The 22,080-nt window shown below is 42.6% G+C and overlaps 1 protein-coding gene across 1 annotated transcript in view; it reads left to right on the top strand.

Annotated features, from left to right (window-relative positions):
• Positions 1-22,080, top strand: part of LOC311057367 (rho GTPase-activating protein 26-like) — a 162,418-nt gene that overhangs the window by 72,374 nt on the left and 67,964 nt on the right. The window contains 3 exon segments of the mRNA XM_084074321.1: positions 11,492-11,587; positions 18,021-18,082; positions 18,641-18,712. Of these exon segments, the coding sequence (XP_083930447.1) occupies positions 11,492-11,587; positions 18,021-18,082; positions 18,641-18,712 (230 nt within the window).

Here is a 22,080-nt window from a genome sequence, read left to right as displayed (position 1 = left end):
TGGTTCTCAAACCTTTTCATGTCAAGGACCCCCACATTTATATGTATTTGGTTGCGGACCCTGCATATGACAATGGTTTGTGCCAGGGACCCCCAGAAGAGAAGATTTATGTAAACAAAAATGGATATAAATATTCAAAATGTTCAAACATTTTCGAAAAAAATAGCTGATGTACAAGCTGGGAGCTTGTAGATCTGCTATTTTTGAATAGCCAACGTATAAATGGATGAAGTGGTTAAAATGATTGTGATGCTATGCTAACTACTTTTGCTGGGGACCCCCTGGAACGCCCCACCCCAAGGACCCCTGGGGGTCCCTGGACCTCACTTTGAGAACCAATGGTGTAGATCAGTGATTCCTTAACTATTAGCCATCTATCATGCGGGGACCCCCTGGAACCCCCTCAAGGACTCCTGCTCCCCAGGAACGTACATGGTTACACAGTTTTATGTGTGTGCACGTTTATGTGTCGCGTGCATCTGCTGTGCACGTTCTCTTTTGAATGTGTGTGCAGTGGCGTGCAAAGACATTTTGAGGGGCAGGTGCTCAAGTAAATTATACTTTTTTTTGTTTACTTGGTCTGCTCTCTTTTCCCGCTACACCTATACCTCTTTGCCAAAAATAGCCGATCTACAAGCCCACAACGCCTCGCAGCACATGAATCATATCACATAAAGAATTGGCGGACCCCCTGTAGTAACTCTGAGGACCCCCTAGGGGTCCCGGACCCCCTGTTGAAGACCCCTGCTGTAAACCTTTTTTTACTTTTGCCCTTGAAGTGCCCTTTTCAAAAGGGCACTTCTGGTCAAGAGGGCAAAGGGCAGGTGCTCTAGCTCCACCTAGAGTCTATCTGTGCACGTCCCTGTGTGTGTGTGTGTGTGTGTGTATAGTTGCAGCCAGGTGCACGTGATGTCCATGGCTGTCATGCCAACATGAAGTGAAGATGCGAGTGCACATTGGACAGTGTTCTAATACGCACGCACACACACACACGCGTGTGAGTCTATGTGTGTGCATGTGTGCTTACCCTGCACTCTTCAGCGCACGTGCACACTGCTCCTCTCCATCAGTTAGTGGAAAGGAAAGGGAGAGATACGGAGGAGAGGAATAACGGGTCATTCTGTCGTCCGAGTGAGAGAGAAGAGGAGTGGTGTGTGTGTGTCAGTGGGTTCACTTATTTTTAGATGTCACCATCCGCTGCTCACACACACACACACACACACACACACACACACACACACACACACACACACACACACACACACACACACACACACGCGCTCGTGTCCTGTGTCTGCAAGGCCCTGATGCTCTTTTCTCTTCCCCAACAGCATCACAGCATCTCATATAATATAAATCACATATTCTGAATGTTTCACATGCCTTCAGCGGCACACAGTTAGTTTTTATGGCGGTGACAATGGAGCCACAGTGTTGCCACCACAGTGCCACCGCAGGAATGTAATGCCGCGGTAATCTAGTCTCTCTCTGACTAGATTACCTACAGCACAGAACAGAGGAGTCCCAGCGTGTGTCGCTGATAAGCTGTGGCTGTTATACAGGACCGTTGTTAGTTTGCAGTCATTGTTAGATCCAGTTGTGGAAAGCATGTGTACTCCAAGTACTGTACTTTTGGTACTTTAAGTACATTTTGATGTAAATACTTTTACTCAAGTACATTTTGAATTCCGAACTTTTACTTGTAACAGAGTATTTCTACATTGCAGTATTGATACTTTTACTTAAGTAAAACATTCAAATACTTATTCCACCACTGGTTAGATCCACTTGATTTCTCAACAATGTTCAACTTTTCAAAAACTAGCACATCTACAAACTGGTATCCCAACCTGAACACGTATTTTTCTGTTATGAGATAGAGAGAGACTGGGAGACTCCTGTTATTGACTCTATACACTCTATAGAGTTGTTTACTATCAGAATATAGAGCTATTTAATACTTTATTATTTAATAATAAATATCTAAATAAATTACACCACCTTTTGATAAAGGTCTTCTCTTATTTAACCCATTAAGACCTGGAACTGTGTCATTTTTAGATTTGAGCTAAAAAGCATTATTTTACACTTTGGCTATTCAAAAATAGCAGATATACAAGCTCGTAGCGCGGCACCGAGTGCCGCGCTACGAGCTTGTAGATCTGCTATTTTTGAAAAATCTTGAAAATGTGTGCAAATCTTTGAATATATACATTTTTAAAGCGAACATTTTTAACTCAAATCGTTGCTTCTGGGGGGTCCCTGGAACAAAATATTTTGATGGGGGTCCGCAGCCAAATACATATCATTTTGGGGGTCCTTGACATGAAAAAGATTGAGCACCACTGATATAGAAACATACGTTTTTCAGAAAAGTTGAGATTTAGGAGACATGTAGAATCGGCTTCAGGTCTCAATGGGTTGATTTCCCTTTCTTTTGTTGCTGATGTAATACCAGAATCGGTGTCCGTTCCACGAATTCCATTTTCACGTGGGCTCTTGTTACTCGCCAAATTAGGGATAGTTTAATCTTATCGCACATGGCTGGACACGGACAATGGCTCCGTGTGTGTGTGTGAGTGTGTGTGTGTGTGTGTGTGTGTGTGAGTGCACACATGGTGAGCGTGTGCACGGATAGGAGCCCTTGCTGCTGCAGGAGTGTGTGTGGAGTGTGTTTTACTAATTCATTTGTGTTGGAGAGAGTTGTTCATGCAACACTCTGCAGTCTGCACAGCTGAGCCAACAATGTGCTTTTCATTTGGACACGAGAGAGAGAGAGAGAGAGAGAGAGAGAGAGAGAGAGAGAGAGAGAGAGAGAGAGAGAGAGAGAGAGAGAGAGAGAGAGAGAGAGAGAGAGAGAGAGAGAGAGAGAGAGAGAGAGAGAGAGAGAGAGAGAGAGAGAGAGAGAGAGAGAGAGAGAGAGAGAGAGAGAGAGAGAGAGAGAGAGAGAGAGAGAGAGAGAGAGAGAGAGAGAGAGAGAGAGAGAGTGTGCAGCGTGATGTTGTTCAGCCATCATCCGTGTGTGTGTGTGTGTGTGTGCGGAGGAGAGATATGTGTGTGTGTGTGTGTGTATGTGAGCGTGTCCTTAACCCATTTAGACCTGGGGCCGATTCTAAAAAAGCCTTCTAAATCCTGACCTGAAGTTTTCTGAAAAACTTCAAATATTTATTCAAAAATTACAAACAGCTTTTATGCTATATATACTGTACATAGCAACAACAACCCCAAAAGAGGTTCCTGTCTTGAAAGGTCTAAGTTACTAATAGGGGTTCCCGCCATGAATTTGCTAAATTTGCGTGTTTGTGTGCGTGCGAGGCGAGCGAGCGTTCGTGTGTGTGTGTTGAGGAGAGACACATCCGTGTGTGTGTGTGTGTGTGTTTGTGTTTGTGAGTGAGTGAGAGCCTGCTTGTTTGTATGTTCAGGTGTGCGTGTTAAAGTTGCAAGCTCTCGCACATATGTGTGTTTTAAATGTGTGTCGTACCATTTTCTAACACCTATGGAGAACATGACGAGAACTAGTTGGACAGGCATGATGTACTTGTTTGCGTGTGTGTGTGTGTGTGTGTGTGTGTGTGTGTGTGTGTGTGTGTGGACAAAGTGAATTCCTCTGTTACCTCACCGCATCATTTGCCAACATGCAAAGTGCACGTTACGCCAAAGGACCAGCAAGCCAAACACCAATCGTAGCCTACAGTACATCAGTTTAGTTTTTCATCACGTTTCCATGGGTGATGTAAGCTCCACCCATCCGTTTCCGTGCAAGGCCAAGACTAGCATGGATACACACACACACACACACACACACACACACACACACACACACACACACACACACACACGCAACCTGTGTGTGTGTGTGTGTGTGTGTGTGTGTGTGTGGTATAAGCCAAACGCTTGAAGTTCGAATCCCAGCTTAACCTCCAAAGTTCTCAGTAGTTCTCAAACTTTTTGGTGCCAAGGCGGACCCCCAACATGATATGTGTTTGGCCACAGACCCCTCCATCTGAAAATGTTTTGTGCCAGGGACCCCCAGAAGAGAATAATTACATTTTTTCCCCAACACTTTCAAGATTCACTTCCAAAAATAGCAGATGCACAAGCTTGCGTCGCGCTGTGAGCTTGTAGATCTGCTATTTTGGAATAGCCAACGCTAAAATGACACAGATGCTTTCCCGGTTTGCTTCCGAAGTTCTCATTTTTAACCGCCAAATGGCTGACTGACAGTCGGTCTTGTTTGCTACCATTTGCTTTGACAACAGTTTGATGATGGTGTGAGATTTACACTGTTACGACACCTTTTTCATAAACAGGGGGGAATGTGGGGATACGATTGTTGTAATTAACGTAACGGGATGTCAACATCTCCAGTGATTAAAAGGTACGTTAGGTCGCACGTCTGCACCTAATCAAGGAAAAAGCACGAAACAAAAAGAAAATGGAAAAAGCATTCACGCTCCAAGCACTGCTGTAGCCAAACTCTCGAGCTTTCCCTAAATTCCCTCCAATGTCATGAAATTCCATTCAGTTGTTTTTTTTTTGCCTGACCCTTGTACCACCTTTATCATTCAGCTTTAAAGGTCGTATTAAATGAAAAATTTGACAATTAGTTTTTTTTGGACCACAATTGTTATATGAGACGATTCTAAGATGACCCAATGTTATTCACCATAGAGAAATGACTTCTGTGACCCAGGGGATGAACGAGTGACGTCGGTTATTCTATAATCATTAATAATGATTTAATTCAGCTGTGTAAGCCCCGTAGCTCAATGTTCTCATTTTAAAGTTAAACCGTAAGCTAAAATATGGACCTGAAAACGTTTTTAGTTGAGAAATAGGCAGTGCAGTAACATAAACGTTGTAGCTGCCAAAGGTTCAACAAATGTCCACGCATCATACAGATGTCTTTCCTGGTATTTTATTTACATACAGCTCCTCCAAACAGTCACCATTAAGACACCGTGAAAACTATAAAGAAATAAAACATACATTTGTTCAATTATTGATTCCAATCATTGTGAAGCAGAGTCTTCTTGGTTATTAAGTCCACACAGGTGCATCCAATTATTGCCATGTTACACTGAAGTCTCTCAACAAAGTTTAACGTGTAAATTACAACACACACAACCAATAAACACAATGAAAGGCACAGAATGCAATAAACATTTACCGTGTGCGCCTCTTGAACCTTGTGCAGAACTGTAGCAATATTATATCTCGGTTTGGTCGATCGACACGGTCACGACTTTTTTCTGTCCTGGCCCCACAGTGGTGGAATGAACTTCCCACTGATGTCAGGACAGCTGAGTCACTACCCATCTTTCGCCGCAGGCTGAAAACCCACCTCTTCAGGAAACACTACCCTTCCTCTTTGCCTAGCCTACTTGTTGTTAACTAGTTGTAGGAACTATTGTTGTATTGTTGTATTGGATCTATTAGCTCGTGCTCATTTGATTTGGCTATTTTATCTCATGTGTTTATGAAAGTAGGTAGCTGATATATTGCACTTTTACCTTAGCGCTAGGTATACTCTTGGTTGCTTGTTTTTACAGGAAATGCACTTAAGACCTCTGGTGATTAGTAGTTTCGTTCCCTACCTATGTTGAATGCACTTATTGTAAGTCGCTTTGGATAAAAGCGTCTGCTAAATGACTGTAATGTAATGTAATGTATCTCTCTCTGGAGTTTCTCACAGACCTGACCTCTCTGTGTCAGCTCTGCTTGCATCTGACTTGATTGACAAGCGTCACTCTGACCATGTGACTCTGCCCAATTTACCGTAACCCTCTAAACAATGGGCACAGCATTTTTTTACCTCAAATCTTGTACTATATAAACCCTTTTAATATAGTTATTGTAACTGTTAATACTATTCATTCATAATTAAATGAATCTTTTAACCCAGTGTGTACATGAATTTTACATAAACAAACATATTTATAATTATAACTGAAACCACTGTCTCTCCTTCTGGGGCCGTTACAAACGTGCTTCATCACCACTGGGCTAGATATCTAACATGTAACTCCCAAAGCAGGGGGTTTTCAGGACCCCTTAGCTGAGAGAGAGATGAAGCAGGGACCCTCACCACTGCATATTGTATAAAAATGTGTTGCAGATTAAACTTTTTCAGAGATATCATAGATAGCTTCATAGAGTTGTTTGACAGCACTATCATCAGTAAATTAATGTATTTTTTAATTTAGTTTATTTGTATGTACACAATATATTTTTTATAAATACATTGGATTAATCTTCATGTGTATTTTCAGACATGTACTGTAACTACTTAAACCATCAACACTTAGTAAATGTGACATTTGGCTCTGTACTTGGTCTGCTCTTTTTCCATCTACACCAAACCTCTCTGCCGGAAATAGCCGATCTACAAGCTCACAACACACCGCGCTGCGAGGCGTTGTGAGTTTGTAGAGTTTTTGGCTAATGTTCCCCTCAGAAAAAAAAGTTCCCATCAAACAAAGATTTGGCAGCCCCCCTGTAGTAACTCTGAGGATCCCCTAGGGGTCCCGGACCCCATGTTGAAGACCCATGTCCGAAAAACGATTGAGTCTTATCGGTGGAAACTTGGATGTTCATTTATGAAGTTCTCCTTGTTGGTTTTAGTGGTAGAGAAAGTCCTGTAGTTTTTTAAATAATGTAATTTCCTATTCTCATCCCTGCCTTAAACCCCAAATCCCCCCTGCCATTATAACACACGTGTGTGTGTGTGTGTGTGTGTGTGTGTGTGTGTGTGTGTGTGTGTGTGTGTGTGTGTGTGTGTGTGTGTGTGTGTGTGTGTGTGTGTGTGTGGATTTTGACAAGGCAGAAATGTATTACATATTAATTAAAACATATTTTAACCAGTCCGTAATTTCAAGTATCTTAATTTTAAAATAATGATTTGAAATACTATATTGAAAGTAGGGCTGGGCAATATGGCACAATATATGATATATTTTTGACTAAATACTTAAATATCCATGTTGTGAGAATGATATCATATTGTGACGATAACACCAATTGTTTTTTTAATAGCTCAAGTTAACAATCTACAACCTGCAACATTGTTCTGAGCTTGGAGATCAGCTATTTTCGCTATTTGTGAAAATGTTTGAAAATATAATATAGGGCTGAAGTGAGTAAAACTGGGAAATTAAGGGAATTATGCCACAATATTATGATATCCAAAATCCAAGATGATATGTGCTGTAGTCTCACACACAATATTGATATGATAGTGATCTATTGCCCATCTGTAATTGAAAGTGTGACTTGCATCTTCAGCTAATGAATGCTTTGCAAGTGTGTACTACTATTATAGAAGAAATCTCTGTTCCTCCCTCTCTCCCTGTGTCATTTCTCCTCCTTCTGTCTCTGTACATCCATCCATGCATCACGTACACCTAGGCAGTGGTGGAAAGTAACTAAGTACATTTACTTAAGTACTGTGCTTAAGTACAATTTTGAGGTATTCATACTTTACTTGAGTATTTCTCATTTCCAATACTTTTGCTTCTACTCCACTACATCTCAGGCAAATATTGTACTTTTACTCCACTACAATTATTTGAAAACTTTAGTTACTAGTTACTTTGCAGATATAAACTACACCATTATAAAACATGCATTAACCACTTTAGCCCTATTTTATACATAGGCTATTTTCAAACATTTTTGTACTTTTACTTTTGGTACTTTAAGTACATTTTGATGCCAATACTTGTACTTTTACTCAAGTAAATACTGAATTCTGAACTTTTACTTGTAACGGAGTACTTCTATGTTGCAGTATTGATACTTTTACTTAAGTAAAACATTTGAGTACTTTTTCCACCACTTCGTACACCTAGGCTCAATTTAGAGACAAAGTTTCAACAGTTGTTAAGAGCAAAAGAGAGAGAGAGAGATCAGATCAAGGTGAAAGGGTGAGACGGAGAGTGTTGTTCAGTTTGCTGGCGTTCTCTGTTGTTCCACTTCAGCTAGGAGATAAATGTACGACTGACAACACCCTGGAAAAACAGTAAGGTCAGCTTGTTGATTAAGAATAAATAGGCCTATGGAGATAGAACCCAGTGAGTGATGGAGAAAAAAGGAGAGAGGTGGTGACAGAACATTGGAACGTTAGCTTCCTCCACTCCTGACATCAGGAGAGCAGCCTTTATTCTTCCGGTAAATCCTGATTTATACTTGGCTCGCACGCTGGTGTTGCATGCCATAAATAAGCAGATCTACAAGCTCACAAAGCAGACGCTTTGTGAGCTTGTAGATCTGCTATTTACTGAGCACAACACCGGCACGCTACCAAGTATAACTGAGGCTTTAGAAGCAGAGATGGGGAGAGAGAGAGAGAGAGAGAGAGAGAGAGAGAGAAGCTGCGTTCAAGTCCTCTCTGTCAGATATGTCGGCTCTGCTGTTGTCTGAAGGATTAGTTGTGGAAAAGTCAGACCTTTCCCACACGCTTTATCTCTGTGTGTGTGTGTGTGTGTGTGTGTGTGTGTGTGTGTGTGTGTGTGTGTGTGTGTGTGTGTGTGTGTGTGTGTGTGTGTGTGTGTGTGTGTGTGTGTGTGTGTGTGTGTGTGTGTGTGTGTGTGTGTGTGTGTGTGTGTGTGTGTGTGTGTGTGTGTGTGTGTGTGTGGCTGCGGACCCCCCATCTCAAAACTATTTTATTATGTGCCAGGGCAGGGACCTCCAGAAGCAAAGATTTGAGTTAAAAATGGTAGCTTGAAAATAAATATATACTCAAAGAATAGACGGATGTCCGCGCGACGTCATCACAGAGCAGAATGCGGAATCTGCGCATGCTCGGGGGAAACGAACCGGAAGCGCCGTTCACTCTGTTGTTGTGTTCGGGAGTTAGATAGCCATAATTCTGCTATTATAGGCATAATAGGCATAATGCTGCTATTATATACAAACAGATCCAACTTCCGACAAATCATTTTTATTGAGTAAACAAGGTATTACAAACTACATAATTTAATCTACTTTCATTAAACCCGGTGAAGATCTTTTCTTTTATGAATGGACATTTGACCAGAGCTGCTGCGGGTAATGGCGCCCTCTATAGGCTTACCCCTCCTCTGCGCGGTCATATCCTCTCATGTTTACTAACAGGAAACCCGTCTATTGCCAAAGTATAAAATATGGTTTAAGTGTTTAAAATGGTTGTGACTTAACACATTTTCATCCAATGTCTGTTGTATTGTCATCTGCCACTGTTAAGATGACTCAGGACAAAGAGACAAAGCATATTTTTTGCGTACACTACATGTACGCACCTGAATGACACTGTGTGTGTTTACTGTTAGTGTGTAGGTATAATGGTGTTTATGTGTGTTATACTGAGTGTGTATAGACGTAAGAGAGTGTGTTTATGTTTAGGTCTTATTGTGTGTGCATCCGTGCACATACTGTACACGTTAGTGTAAACTGTGTGTGTGTGTGTGTGTGTGTGTGTGTGTGTGTGTGTGTGTGTGTGTGTGTGTGTGTGTGTGTGTGTGTGTGTGTGTGTGTGTGTGTGTGTGTGTGTGTGTGTGTGTGTGTGTGTGTGTGTGTGTGTGTGTGTGTGTGCATGGTCTGTATTTCATTTCACTAACTGGCAAGCTGCACCATGTCTTTCCACACATACTTCTATATGGAGGACCAGTGGTATTTACATGAGCATGGCCAATTACACATTCTGTTTTCCTCTTTCTCTCTGTCTGTCTGTCTGTCTGTCTGTCTGTCTGTCTGTCTGTCTGTCTCTCTCTCTCTCTCTGTCTCTCTCTGTGTCTCTCTCTCTCTCTCTCTCTCTCTCTCTCTCTCTCTCTCTCTCTCTCTCTCTGAGATGTGTTACATCTCGTGCTTTCCCTGACTCCTAGACTCCTACTTACATTTTTTGTCTCTATGTTGAGACTGTTTTCGTCTCTGTCCTTCCGTGTGTCCGCCAAGCTAACATTGGTCAAGCTTCACGTGACACGTGACAATATGTTGAAAGGGTGTGCTTTGATTGGCTAGCAAGACGCATGACGAAATACAAACCTATAAATAGGTGTGTCACTTCAAAAAATCATTTATATTTTTTGAAGTGACAGGATTAATCAGGAACAGTACTGGCGGAGACCTGTGCTCCGAGGAGCACATTTTCTAGTTTTTCTTTTACTTTCTTTTACTTTACTATCCTCCTCTCTCTTCCCCCCAAGGACCCTTGGGGGTCCCCGGACCACACTTTGAGAACCACTGTCTTAGAATAGAGTTTGTGCAAAGTGAATGGTGAAGTCATGTAAGAATGTCTCAGAGCTGTGGTGGTGAGTGCTTGTCTCACTGTGTCTCATGTATTATTTGAAAGACCTCCATCAGGCCAAAGCTGTGCTACAGTACACTGGAAGTGCATTTTTGCATAATAAAGCACCCATCCGTAGGAGTGCGGTCAACCTCCGGTCCTGGACGCAGGGTTGCCAGATCTGCTTATTATAAATTTCCCTGCAAGATTTTATTTGAAAATAGCCGATCTGCAAGCTCACAACGCGTCGCATCGCGACGCGTTGTGAGCTTGCAGATCTGCTATTTTCAAATAGCCGATGTATATGTTAAAGTGCTCATGCGGCCCTTAGTCGCTTCTTTTGGGCTGGTTTTCCTAGACCTGGTTGCTTGTTTCTCTCACAGAATCTGGCAACAATGCCTGGACGCTGTGCTAAGTCACTGTCACAATGGCTTCTGGGTGCTCAAAACCAGCATCTGAAGAAGAAGAAAGGATCTTAAAATGTCTTATAAACCCATTAAAACCAGGAAAGCATCTGTCTTTTTAGATTTTAGCTACCGGTATTCAAAAATAGCAGATCTACAAGCTCATAGCGTGGCAAAATCTGGAAAATTTGTCACAAATCTTTCAATATGTACTATTTTTTTTTAAGTGAACATTTTTAACTGAAAGCTTTGCTTCTGGGGGTCCCCGGAACAAAATATTTTGAAGTGGGGGGTCTGCAGCCAAATACTTTTTGTGGGTCCTTGACATGGAAAGGTTTGAGCACCACTGATTTAGCAACATACGTTTTTCAGAACACTTTTAGGATATAGAATCGGCTTCAGGTCTTAATTGGTTAAAGTGTATTTCTAGACTTCCAGGTTTGGATTAGTTTTAAACGCATTTGAAGTTTGCGTGTTGGTCAGAAAGTCTGTCTCAGAGGTCTTAAAATATTTAACTGAATTGAAAGTTTTTACATCTCCACACAGGGAACATCATCTTGTATTCTCTCTCACTTTCCTCCACCTCTTACGTCACTGGTGGTGAATTATTAAAAATGGACTTATATAATGTCTTAAAGCTGACATTTGAAACATTTAAAAATGCAGGTGGCTCATGAAGTGAGGTTTGTAGAGTAAAAACGGACACATCTCCCATATAGGTGGAAATGTAACCACGAAACAAACTGCCACGTCCTTCCTACGTCTGTCCTGTTGTGTTGAAATCAAACACTAACTCTCTCTCTCTCTCTCTCTCTCTCTCTCTCAGATCTGTCCATGGCCAAGAGGAAGTTTGCAGAGTCTCTCAACGAGTTCAAGTTCCAATGTATCGGAGACGCAGAGACGGACGACGAGATGTGCATAGGTCAGTGCTTCTCAAACTTTTTCATGCCAAGAAGGACCCCTAAATTGATATATATTTGGCCGCGGACCCCCATTTGAAAATGTTTTGTGCCAGGGACCCCCAGGAGCGAAGATTTGATTTACAAATGTTCGCTTTAAAAAAATACATATGCAAAGATGTGCTCTATTTTTTTAGATTTTTTCAAAAATAGCAGATCTACAAGCTCACAGCCCGGCACTCGGTGCCGGGCTGTGAGCTTGTAAATCTGCTGTTTTTGAATTGCCAAAGTATGAAATATGGTTAAAGTGGTTAAAATGATTGTGACACTATATTAACTCATTACTATAACTAGAAGTTCGGCCGGCTGCGCCGGCCTCACATCTAGCGCCCACGCCCACGTAGCGTCCACGCCCACGTAGCGTCCACGCCCACGTAGAGACCACTTGGCAGCGCCGATCACTGGCGTAGCGTCATGAGGGCTAGTGGGGCCATGGCCCGGGCAGTGAAGATTTGCCAGGAAAATGAATTCTGCTCCGACAACAATAGACACAGCCGCCGGCCGCCAGTGACGTTACTGAAGTGATACATTGGCTGGCCCATTCACACCTTTTACAAAGCTAAAGCTGCCTACTCCTGCCTATCAATGGTCCAAGTGTGACCTGTAAAGTAGCCTATCGTAGTCTGTAGGAGACATAAGCATGTCCTAAGAGGAGTCCAAAAGAGAATGGATCCTGGGAGTCATGAATTAAATTACAGAGGTGAGTAAATAACTACATGTGCTCAAGTACTGCACTTTACTGGATATCTATCTATCTATCTATCTATCTATCTATCTGTCTATCTCTCTATCTCTATCTCTATCTCTATCTATCTCTCTCTCTATATATATATACATATCTAAATGGCGAAATGGCTGGGGGGAAATGGGCAATATATTGTTATTTAATATTGTTATTTTATTATGAGTATTAATAAGTTATGATGATTAATTATATCATATGATTATAATTTTTGATTAAGATATATGATCTTATAATAATCATGGGGCATGTATAATCATTATCTAATAATCAAATAATAATACAATGAGTCATCATACATCTTTTCGGTGGCGGGTGTTATACGGAAATGTGTGACCCTGTACAATCTGGTCAAAATGGCGGCCGTTTGTGTGTTGTTGCGCGCGTACACACACACACAAGGAATGTGTGTGGAGATGGCGGCTGTTTTTGTGTGTTTGCACAACAGTGCATGTGGACACACGAATGGTGAGTTGGATGGGTCTTTTAATAATCAGAAGACGCACAGTACTGCACACACACACACACACACACACACACACACACACACACACACACACACACACACACACACACACACACACACACACACACACACAACAAACTATACTATAAAACATTGGGCACATTGTCAAATAATATAAGAAAGAGGCAAACATGTTGAAAATAGCCGATCTGCAAGCTCACAACGCCTCTCAACGTGAGGGTTGTGAGCTTGTAGATCTGCTATTTTCACAATATTGACTTGTGGAACGGAGTCAAACAAAATGGGGGGGTCCCCAGTTCAAATATGATGTAGGGGGGGGGGCGGGGGATAGCCACTGCCCTAATCGGACTGAAATTACAACATGCAGCCTAAACGTGCGTTGCACGGGGCGGTCCTGCCATTACGTTACATACCACAACATACATCATCTACAATGGACTAACGGAGCAGCAATAATAACATTCACCACACGAATATTGTTGACAAAGTGATTGCACAGCCGCTGCAGGTATGACAACCACGTTAGCGTTAGCTACATGGCAACTATCACAGCGCCCTGTCCGTCGTCGCTGCGACTGACTGATGGCTACAGCCATAGATATATGTAAACACTACAGCAAGCTCTCTGCGATGCCATTGTCTGGAAACTGCTCGTAGCGTGACAGGACCAATGAGAGTGAGCGCTTTCGTTGTTGCTAAGATACGGTGCATGGCACACGGCGTCTCTACCCCATAGCTTGTAGATCTCTCACACATGATTGGCGTAGGCTGCGTTGCCAGGTCTGACTTTGTGTCTAAGCAATGGTCGGCTTATTTTTGCGCGCCTTTGGGCTCGTTCGCATAGTGCGCACGGCAGCGCTTGTTTAGCGTACGTCAGCGCGACGTGGCAACGGACGTGGCAACGTGAAAGGGAAGGTGCATGATGATTGGCTGGTGAAAAGAAACACCCGGACGTGAATTTTGAGTGGGCGAAGTGATTTGCATAAGTATTGGAGCATAATGCGTTTGATATTAATTGTACATCCTGCAAGTACAGTGATGGGATGCGAAGCAGCTGGTTTGACAGGCAGAATATTGAGGAATTTTGGGGGAAAATGTGGAGTTAGTTGGGCCATGTGTCTGCTTGGCCATTGAGCCCATACACTCGTGTACACTCCATGACTGTGGCCGTCAATTATGGTAGCAAGATAATAACTCACCCTGGTACTCCCCCCCCCCCAAGGACCCCTGGGGGTCCTCGGACCCCACATTGAGAACCAACGGCATAGGTGACCCAACGTCCATGTAAACCAATACAGTGTCTGAATCAGCATTATAACAACCGGTCCTAAATGATCCTTTTAATGAGATCTCTGCAGGCGAAATCCAATACTCTGTGAAAGCCAATACACTCTGAATCAGCTCAATAAATAGTCTTTAAATAGCCAATGGACTGAGCTATTTTGTATTTATTATTAGCCATGGACTGCTTTGTCCTTTGTTGAACGAATAGCCGTTTAGTTTGAATGTGTCTACATACTGTCTAGCTGACAAAAAAGTGATTCATAATCAGAGTTTTTTTCCCCCTGTCTATATGCCTATTCACTCACCTTGTCCCTGACCCCCCTCCCCCTAGTCACAGCAGAGTTCCATCACCAATCTCTAATCCATTTAAATGGCAAATGGTGCATTTATATAGCGCTTTTATCCAAAGTGCTTTACATAGATTGTGCATTACAGTCATCCATTCACACACTCATTCATACAGGAGGAAACCATGCAAGGCACCAACCTGCTCATCGGGAGCAATTAGGGGTTCTTGCTCAACGACACTTCAACTCTAACTCTGGGCGCGCCCAGGTTAGCCAATCAGTGATTTATACTGGCCAAGCGGCACAATCTGTGAAGCCGAAGGTTTGGGTTGACCAATTGGGGAAGCCGATGCATACAATCTCACAAACACACACAGAATTTGTATGTCTTTCTGCTGACAGATGCAGATTTCCTTGGTTTTCCGGTTTGTATATCCGTCCGAATTGCCGCTTGGCACCGCACACCCCCCGGTTTTTACACGAGACACACTGGCCAGGTGTGAGACCGTTCGGAGATTTGGTCCAATTATAGTATAATATAGATAGATTGAAAATAATGAAAATGTTTACCTGTGCCCAAAATAGGGACGCCAGGTTAAACAATAAATACAATTTAAATAAAACCGGCAGTGACACATCAGCTGCATAAATGCAGATACAGATTTTGTCTCTGTCGGCTATAGAAACCTCACATGTCCAAAACAGTTACTTTGCCGCGTTTCGAGCTTGTAGAGCTTGAATTTCACTTGATGCCATCGGGCAGGAGGCTTAGGGCAAAATTCGCAAACAAGAAGGGTTACAAAACGTTGTTTGTGCCAACTGCTGTGGACATTTTAAATAAGAAAATGTTTAAATAGTCTAATCATCACTGCTCATGACCACTGTTGTTGTGTTAATGTGAGTGCATTTTTATATAGTATTTTAATGTGCCTATGTATTTGTGTAATGTTTTATTGTTGTAACTGACTGCTGGTGTGCCAAAGACAAATTTCCATTTTATGTCAATTTAATGGACAATAAAGTTTTCTTTATCTTTTATCTTTAGATCTGCTACTTTTGATGCTTTTGTGTGATGCTGTAGTGTGATCACATAGGGCATTAGTTTACAAAAGAAAAACACAAATAGTTAAAATATGGAGATAAGAGGTTTCTGCCCGACAACAACGATGTATAAAATATAATAATAGTCTCCAGTCTAGCTCTATAGTCATTACCTTGTCGCTCAAAAGTACAGATGCCTCCGGTCATCTATGGCACAAGCCAATAAGCCATGGATGACAAAAAAAAAACTTTCATTTCCACGTCCATCTGTAATTTTACAACCTCGTAAAATGTCATGCATTCTGGTCAGTAATCTGAGAGATATCATCTGACTCGGCCCGTTTAACTCAAAACCATTGGCTTCTGTCGTTGTTGGTCCAAAGTCCAGGCAGTATCCTGTCCCGTTGTGCCGTTTAATTGATCCAGAACACGACATATAGGTTCAGCCAGAGATTTGATTACGTTATATGCAGGGTTGAGCTGTAGGGGGTACGGGGGGGTACGGCGTACCCTTAGTTCTGGAGCTGGGGGCGCGCGTGCACGCACCGTCAGCGGCGGTCTTTAACGCCTTAAAGTTTAAAAACAATAGCCTCTCAAGGTTCGCGCCGTCAGTGGCGAGCCGTTCTCAATAGCGTCTACCTGGCTGCTTTGCATAACATTAGGCTACTCGAGAAAAGACACGGACTTGAATTGAATGTGTTACATTCCTCTCACAATGACAGACAACATCTCTGCACTGCAAGGTGTGAAGGGGAGGATCGCTTAGCAGAGGACCCAGTTCTCTGAGACAAGACAAAGACAAGTTGTCTGATTATTTTAAGTAGGCCTACTTATGTGTGGGTGAGTCTATGTAAAGGGATTTTATATAAAATTAAAAGGAAAATACAATAATTAATTTGAAACAAAAATAAAAACAACAAATTAACAATGCAACAATACAACAAAATAATAAGACATATGATTACATTAATAATCACATGTTGAATACAGTATTTCAACTAGCACTGAGCTGAGTGGCTATGTGCGCGCACGTGCGCGCGCGTGACGCCATAAAATACAGTACCCTTAGTTAAAAAATCCACAGCTCACCACTGGTTATATGAGCTAAATTTAACGGCGGTTTTAGTGGTTTGTTGCCTTTTTTACAGTGGGATATAATACGGTGTGTCTTGTTCCAAGTCCTGTAACTGTGTGTGTGTGTGTGTGTGTGTGTGTGTGTGTGTGTGTGTGTGTGTGTCTATAAGCTCACAACGCGTCACAGCGCAACGCGTTGTGAGCTTATAGATCTGCTGTTTTTCGGCTTTAGGCTTACGGTTAAAAATGGCAAAATAATATATATATTTTTAAATTACATTCATAAAATGGCTGTCCTAAAGCGTTGATGTCCCCACAAGTATAGTAATACAAACCTGTGTGTGTGTGTGTGTTCACTGGAGAGTGGTGTGAGTTTTTATGTGTGTGTGACTGTGTGATCACTGGAGAATGGTCTGGGTTTTTATGTGTGTGTGTGTGTGTGTGTGTGGAGGGGGGGGGGGCAGGTGTGTGCTTGCGTATGTGTATGCTGATATGCACATTTGCGTGAATGCATGTATGTTCACTGGAAAGGTCACATACTACACCTTTGCACGTGCCTGGAAAGCCAAACAATATGTGTGCATTCCTGTGTGTGTGTGTACTGTATGTGTGTGTGAATGTGTCTGCGTACGATGACATGCGTGTGTGTGTGTGTGTGTGTGTGTGTGTGTGTGTGTGTGTGTGTGTGTGTGTGTGTGAGAGAATCATAGCACGGGGCCCAAGCCATTTGAAATGGAAAGTCTTTCTCCAAAAACAATGCAGTCATACTTGGCCTGGCCCAGACTGGAGTGTAGGGTGTGTGTGTGTGTGTGTGTGTGTGTGTGTGTGTGTGTGTGTGTGTGTGTGGGGGGGGGTTATACTGTACGTGTGGTAGCATGCTAGCAGAGAGAGTCCTCTCCTCAAATGAAGCCTCACTCACAGTGCAGAGCTGTGCTGTGTCCTGGCCCTCTCATAGGTCCAGTCTGTACGGAGGCCAGGGACCCAAACAAAACACCCTCGTCAAACAGCAGCGCTAATGCCAAATCTCTCTCTCTCTCTCTCTCTCTCTCTCTCTCTCTCTCTCTCTCTCTCTCTCTCTCTCTCTCTCTCTCTCTCTCTCTCTCTCTCTCTCTCTCTCTCCCTCCCTCTCCATTTGTGTCTGTCTCATTTTCCACCTCCCCAATGACAACTTTTCTATTTGTCTTTCTCTCTCTCTGTTCCTTCTTCTCTTATCTTCTCTTGATCTGCCTATCCCACACTTGTTTTGTTGATCTCTCTCTCTCTCTCTCTCTCTCTCTCTCTCTCTCTCTCTCTCTCTCTCTCTCTCTCTCTCTCTCTCTCTCTCACACACACTCTCTTGCCTTGTCTGCCTTTCTCTTCTGTATGTTCTGTTTGTTTTTCTTTCCCCCCACTGTCTCACTATCTCTCTCTCTCTGTCTAAACCTGTCTGTGTTCCTCTGTCCTCTGTCCCTCTGTCCTCTGTCCTGTCTCTCTGTGAACAGCCAAGTCTCTCCAGGAGTTTGCAGGAGTGCTCCAGAACCTGGAGGATGAGAGGACCAGAATGGTGAGTGATGATGACACCCACATGTTACTGATCATATTACTGAACATGTTGGCATGTTACTGAACATGTTGGCATGTTACTGAACATGTTGGCATGTTACCGAACATGTTGGCATGTTACTGAACATGCTGGCATGTTACTGAACATGTTGGCATGTTACTGAACATGTTGGCATGTTACTGAACACGCTATTGATCATGTTACTGAACACTGAATTGATCATAGTACTGGACACGTTACAGAGTGATCACATTACTGAACAGAACACGTCACTGAACATTGTAGCGGACGGGGGGAAAATGTTTTAGATGACGCCATTTGCGGGTGTATCCTTTTCTCGAAGTCGAGGCATCATTCATAGGTTGGCGAAGAGCGCCTTCTAGCGCAATCACAAAAAACACCAGATGATGTAATATTATGTCATTGGCAGTCAAGCGTTGGATTTGAGATGACTTATGGCAGTCCAGTGTGTTAATGACATTAACCCTGTGTGTGTGTGTGTGTGTGTGTGTGTGTGTGTGTGTGTGTGTGTGTGTGTGTGTGTGCGTCTCTCCCCAGATTGAGAATGCCAACGACGTGCTCATCATACCTCTGGAGCGGTTCCGTAAAGAACAGATCAGTGCAGCCAAGGTAAAGAAAGACCCCAACAGAAACACGTTAGTCCTAAAATGGAGGTCAGGAGACATACAGTACATACCTGCTCCCTTCCTAATCTGTCTCTGAGAGTCATAACCAGAATCAGAATCAATCTTTATTGTCTCCGCCAGGAGACTATGTTTTCGTTCTCGTCCTTCCGAGTGTCCACCAAGCTAACATTGGTCAAGCTTCACGTGACACGTGACAATATGTTGAAAGGGTGTGCTTTGATTGGCTAGCGAGACGCATGATGAAATAGAGACCTATAAATAGGTGTGTCACTTCAGAAGATCATTTATATCTTTTGAAGTGAGGTAAGACAGGATTAATCAGGAACAGTACTGGCGGAGACCTGTGCTCCGAGGAGCACATTTTCTAGTTTATTTTATTGTTTATTTCTTTTGCAGGCGGGGGCTCACCCGCAATCCCGCATCCTCCTACGCTGTTTCCCTCTCAGCTTTCTTACTGTCTGTGTCTCCTACGCTGTCTCCCTCTCAGCTTTCTTACTGTCTGTCTCTCCTACACTGTCTCCCTCTCAGCTTTCTTACTGTCTGTCTCTCCTACACTGTTGCCCTCACAGCTCTTTCTGATAGTCTGGCTCAACCGTGAAAAGGAGAACTTACAATCTATTCAAAGCCCTCACATGATGAATAAACCATGTTGGACATGTTTGTTGTTGCAGTCAACAACGTTCAACAATCAGCTCTCTTAACATCAATAATAAATCTCTATTTTCTAGTGATATCCCGCTGTCACAGCTGGACGTCGTCAACAAAGTAATCGCACAATGGATGCACATGAGTCACGCACCGAGAATAGCACCAAGTAGCTATTAAAAATATCTACAAGATGTACTATTTCTGGTGTGTGACACCCATCGTGCAACTAAGTATAAATCAAGCTCCCGCTCCCATGCATAATTTAATTAGCATTTCAGCACTTAAAGCAGCACTATGTAACTTTCCTCTTCTGGCCCGGATTTGAACCCACTTTCGTGTGCAAGTGCTGACATTACTAATAGAGCTTTTAACCCATTAAGACCTGGAACTGTGTCATTTTTAGATTTGAGCTAAAAAGCATTATTTTACACTTTGGGCTATTCAAAAAAAAAGAAGCAGATATACAAGCTCATAGCGCGGCACCGAGTGCCGCGCTACAAGCTTGTAGATCTGCTATTTTTGAAAAATCGTGAAAATGTGTGCAAATCTTTGAATATATACATTTTTAAAGCGAATATTTTGAACTCAAATCTTTGCTTCCGGGGGTCCCTGGAACAAAATATTTTGAAGGGGGTCTGTGGCCAAATACATATAATTTTGGGGGTCCTTGACATGAAAAAGATTGAGCACCACTGATATAGAAACATACGTTTTTCAGAAAACTGTTGGGATTTAGGAGACATGTAGAATCGGCTTCAGGTCTCAATGGGTTAATAGAGCCGGCCTGCTTGCTCAGGGGATAAATTGAATCTTGATCATCAGGTCAAAATTCTTGTCTGTGTCTAGGTGAGACATGACCTTTGACACGATCTGAATGTCTCAATAGAAGAGTATGGAGACAAAATACAGCCACCTCAATTGTATAAATGTTATTGTATTAACATACTCTACCACATGTTTTACATTTTATTCATAAAAAGAAAGTTACATAGTGCCGCTTTAAGATGACTAATGCTGTAGTCCTGGTCTCTATACTGCCTCCCCCTGGTCAGCCGGGGCGCCTGATGGAGGGGAAAGGAACTGGTTGGAATAACGTGTTCCTTCCACGTGCTACGTCTAACCAGGGAAACTCCCCCCCCATGTCAGGTGATAGGAAGCGGCTTGCTAGCTCTCATGCATTGAAGGAGGCATGAGCTCGGCTCTAGGCTCTCTCTAGGCTGGCAGAGGGAGTGTAGCGCCCAGGATTACTTAGATAGTTGGCAATGGGTGAAAAAATGGGTTACGAAAATGGTGGGATAAAAATGTAGTAACAAAATAAATAATAATAAGATGACTTTCACTCTGTTGAAAATGGCTTTTTCCTTTGCGCTGCAAGGCATTGTGAGCTTGTAGATCTGCTATTTTTGGCTTAAGTTCTCCTCAGAACAGGGAATGCGAGGGTTCAAGTGGTTGTAAACAAGAAAAGAAAAAAAAAATCCTGTCACACATAGATTTGGTGGCCCCTCCTGTAGTAACTCTGAGGAACCCTTAGGGGCCACGGACCCCCTTGTTGTGTAGAGTAGAGTAGACTACTGCATTCTTTAATGTTTCTAATCCCCCCATTATGCCCATATCAGATCACAACCACCACATGTGACTGACCTATCCCATCATTAGCCAGGACTCGCAACGACGGGGGAGGATCCACATGCTATTAACCCATTAAGACCGGGAATGCATCTGTGTCATTTTAGATTTTAGCTATAGACACCTTTTTATACTTTGGCTATTCAAAAATAGCAGATCTACAAGCTCATAGCGCGGCACCGAGTGCCGCGCTATGAGCTTGTAGATCTGCTATTTTTGAAAAATCATGAAAAGTTCTGAACATTTTTGACTATATTTATTTTTTGAAACAGCATTTTTAACTCAAATCTTTGCTTCTGGGGGTCCCTGGAACAATATATTTTTCGATGGGGGTCCGCCAAATACATATCATTTTTAGGGTCTGTGACATGGGGGAAAAAGTTTGAGAACCACTGATATAGCAATTTACGTTTTTCAGAATACTGTTAGGATTTAGAAAAAATGTTTTAGAATCGTTCTCAGGTCTTAAGGGGTTAAACACATTACTCGTTGTACGTGGTCCCATAATCCCCTCCTCCTCGCCCCCTGGCAGGTCATTGTCTAATCGTAACACGGTTGCAGCCACCGGATTAAGCAAGCGAACGCGTAATCTGCAGCGCTCAATTCGCCGGGAGCCTGATCTACAGTACTAATCCCAGTTTAGCTACGTATCTACGTATTCCATGGTACAGTTACCCCTGGCACAGATTCACCTCTACTGCCGCAAAGTGCCACAGGGCACTGTGGTGTTTTGGTGTTAAGGGGAATTACACAGGCGCAACAAGCATCTGTTGTAGTAGGCTCACTCCTCTTAATGCCAGCACCTTATAGGTGCTGGAACAAACAAAAAGGCGGGGATATTCATTATGTAATGAAGCGTTCTCTTTCTCTGCCACAGTAGACTGACAAAGCCTTTGTCTTTCCGAGTTACCGTAGTGGTTCTCAAAGTGGGGTCCAGGGAACCTAATGGTTTCCTTTTTTCCCTTTTTTTTTTTTTTTACTGAACTGAGAGAGAAAAAAATTAAATAAATAAGAAACAATAAAATACATTTTCTTGATTTTTTTTTTTTTACCTCCATTCCTCCTTTCCTCTCTTCT

This window comes from Gymnoscopelus microlampas (assembly GCF_963454915.1).
Source record: "Gymnoscopelus microlampas genome assembly, chromosome: 12".
NCBI lineage: Eukaryota > Metazoa > Chordata > Actinopteri > Myctophiformes > Myctophidae > Gymnoscopelus > Gymnoscopelus microlampas.
The sequence above is the reverse complement of the archived record's forward strand: the minus strand, read 5'-3'. Positions and strand labels throughout refer to the sequence as shown.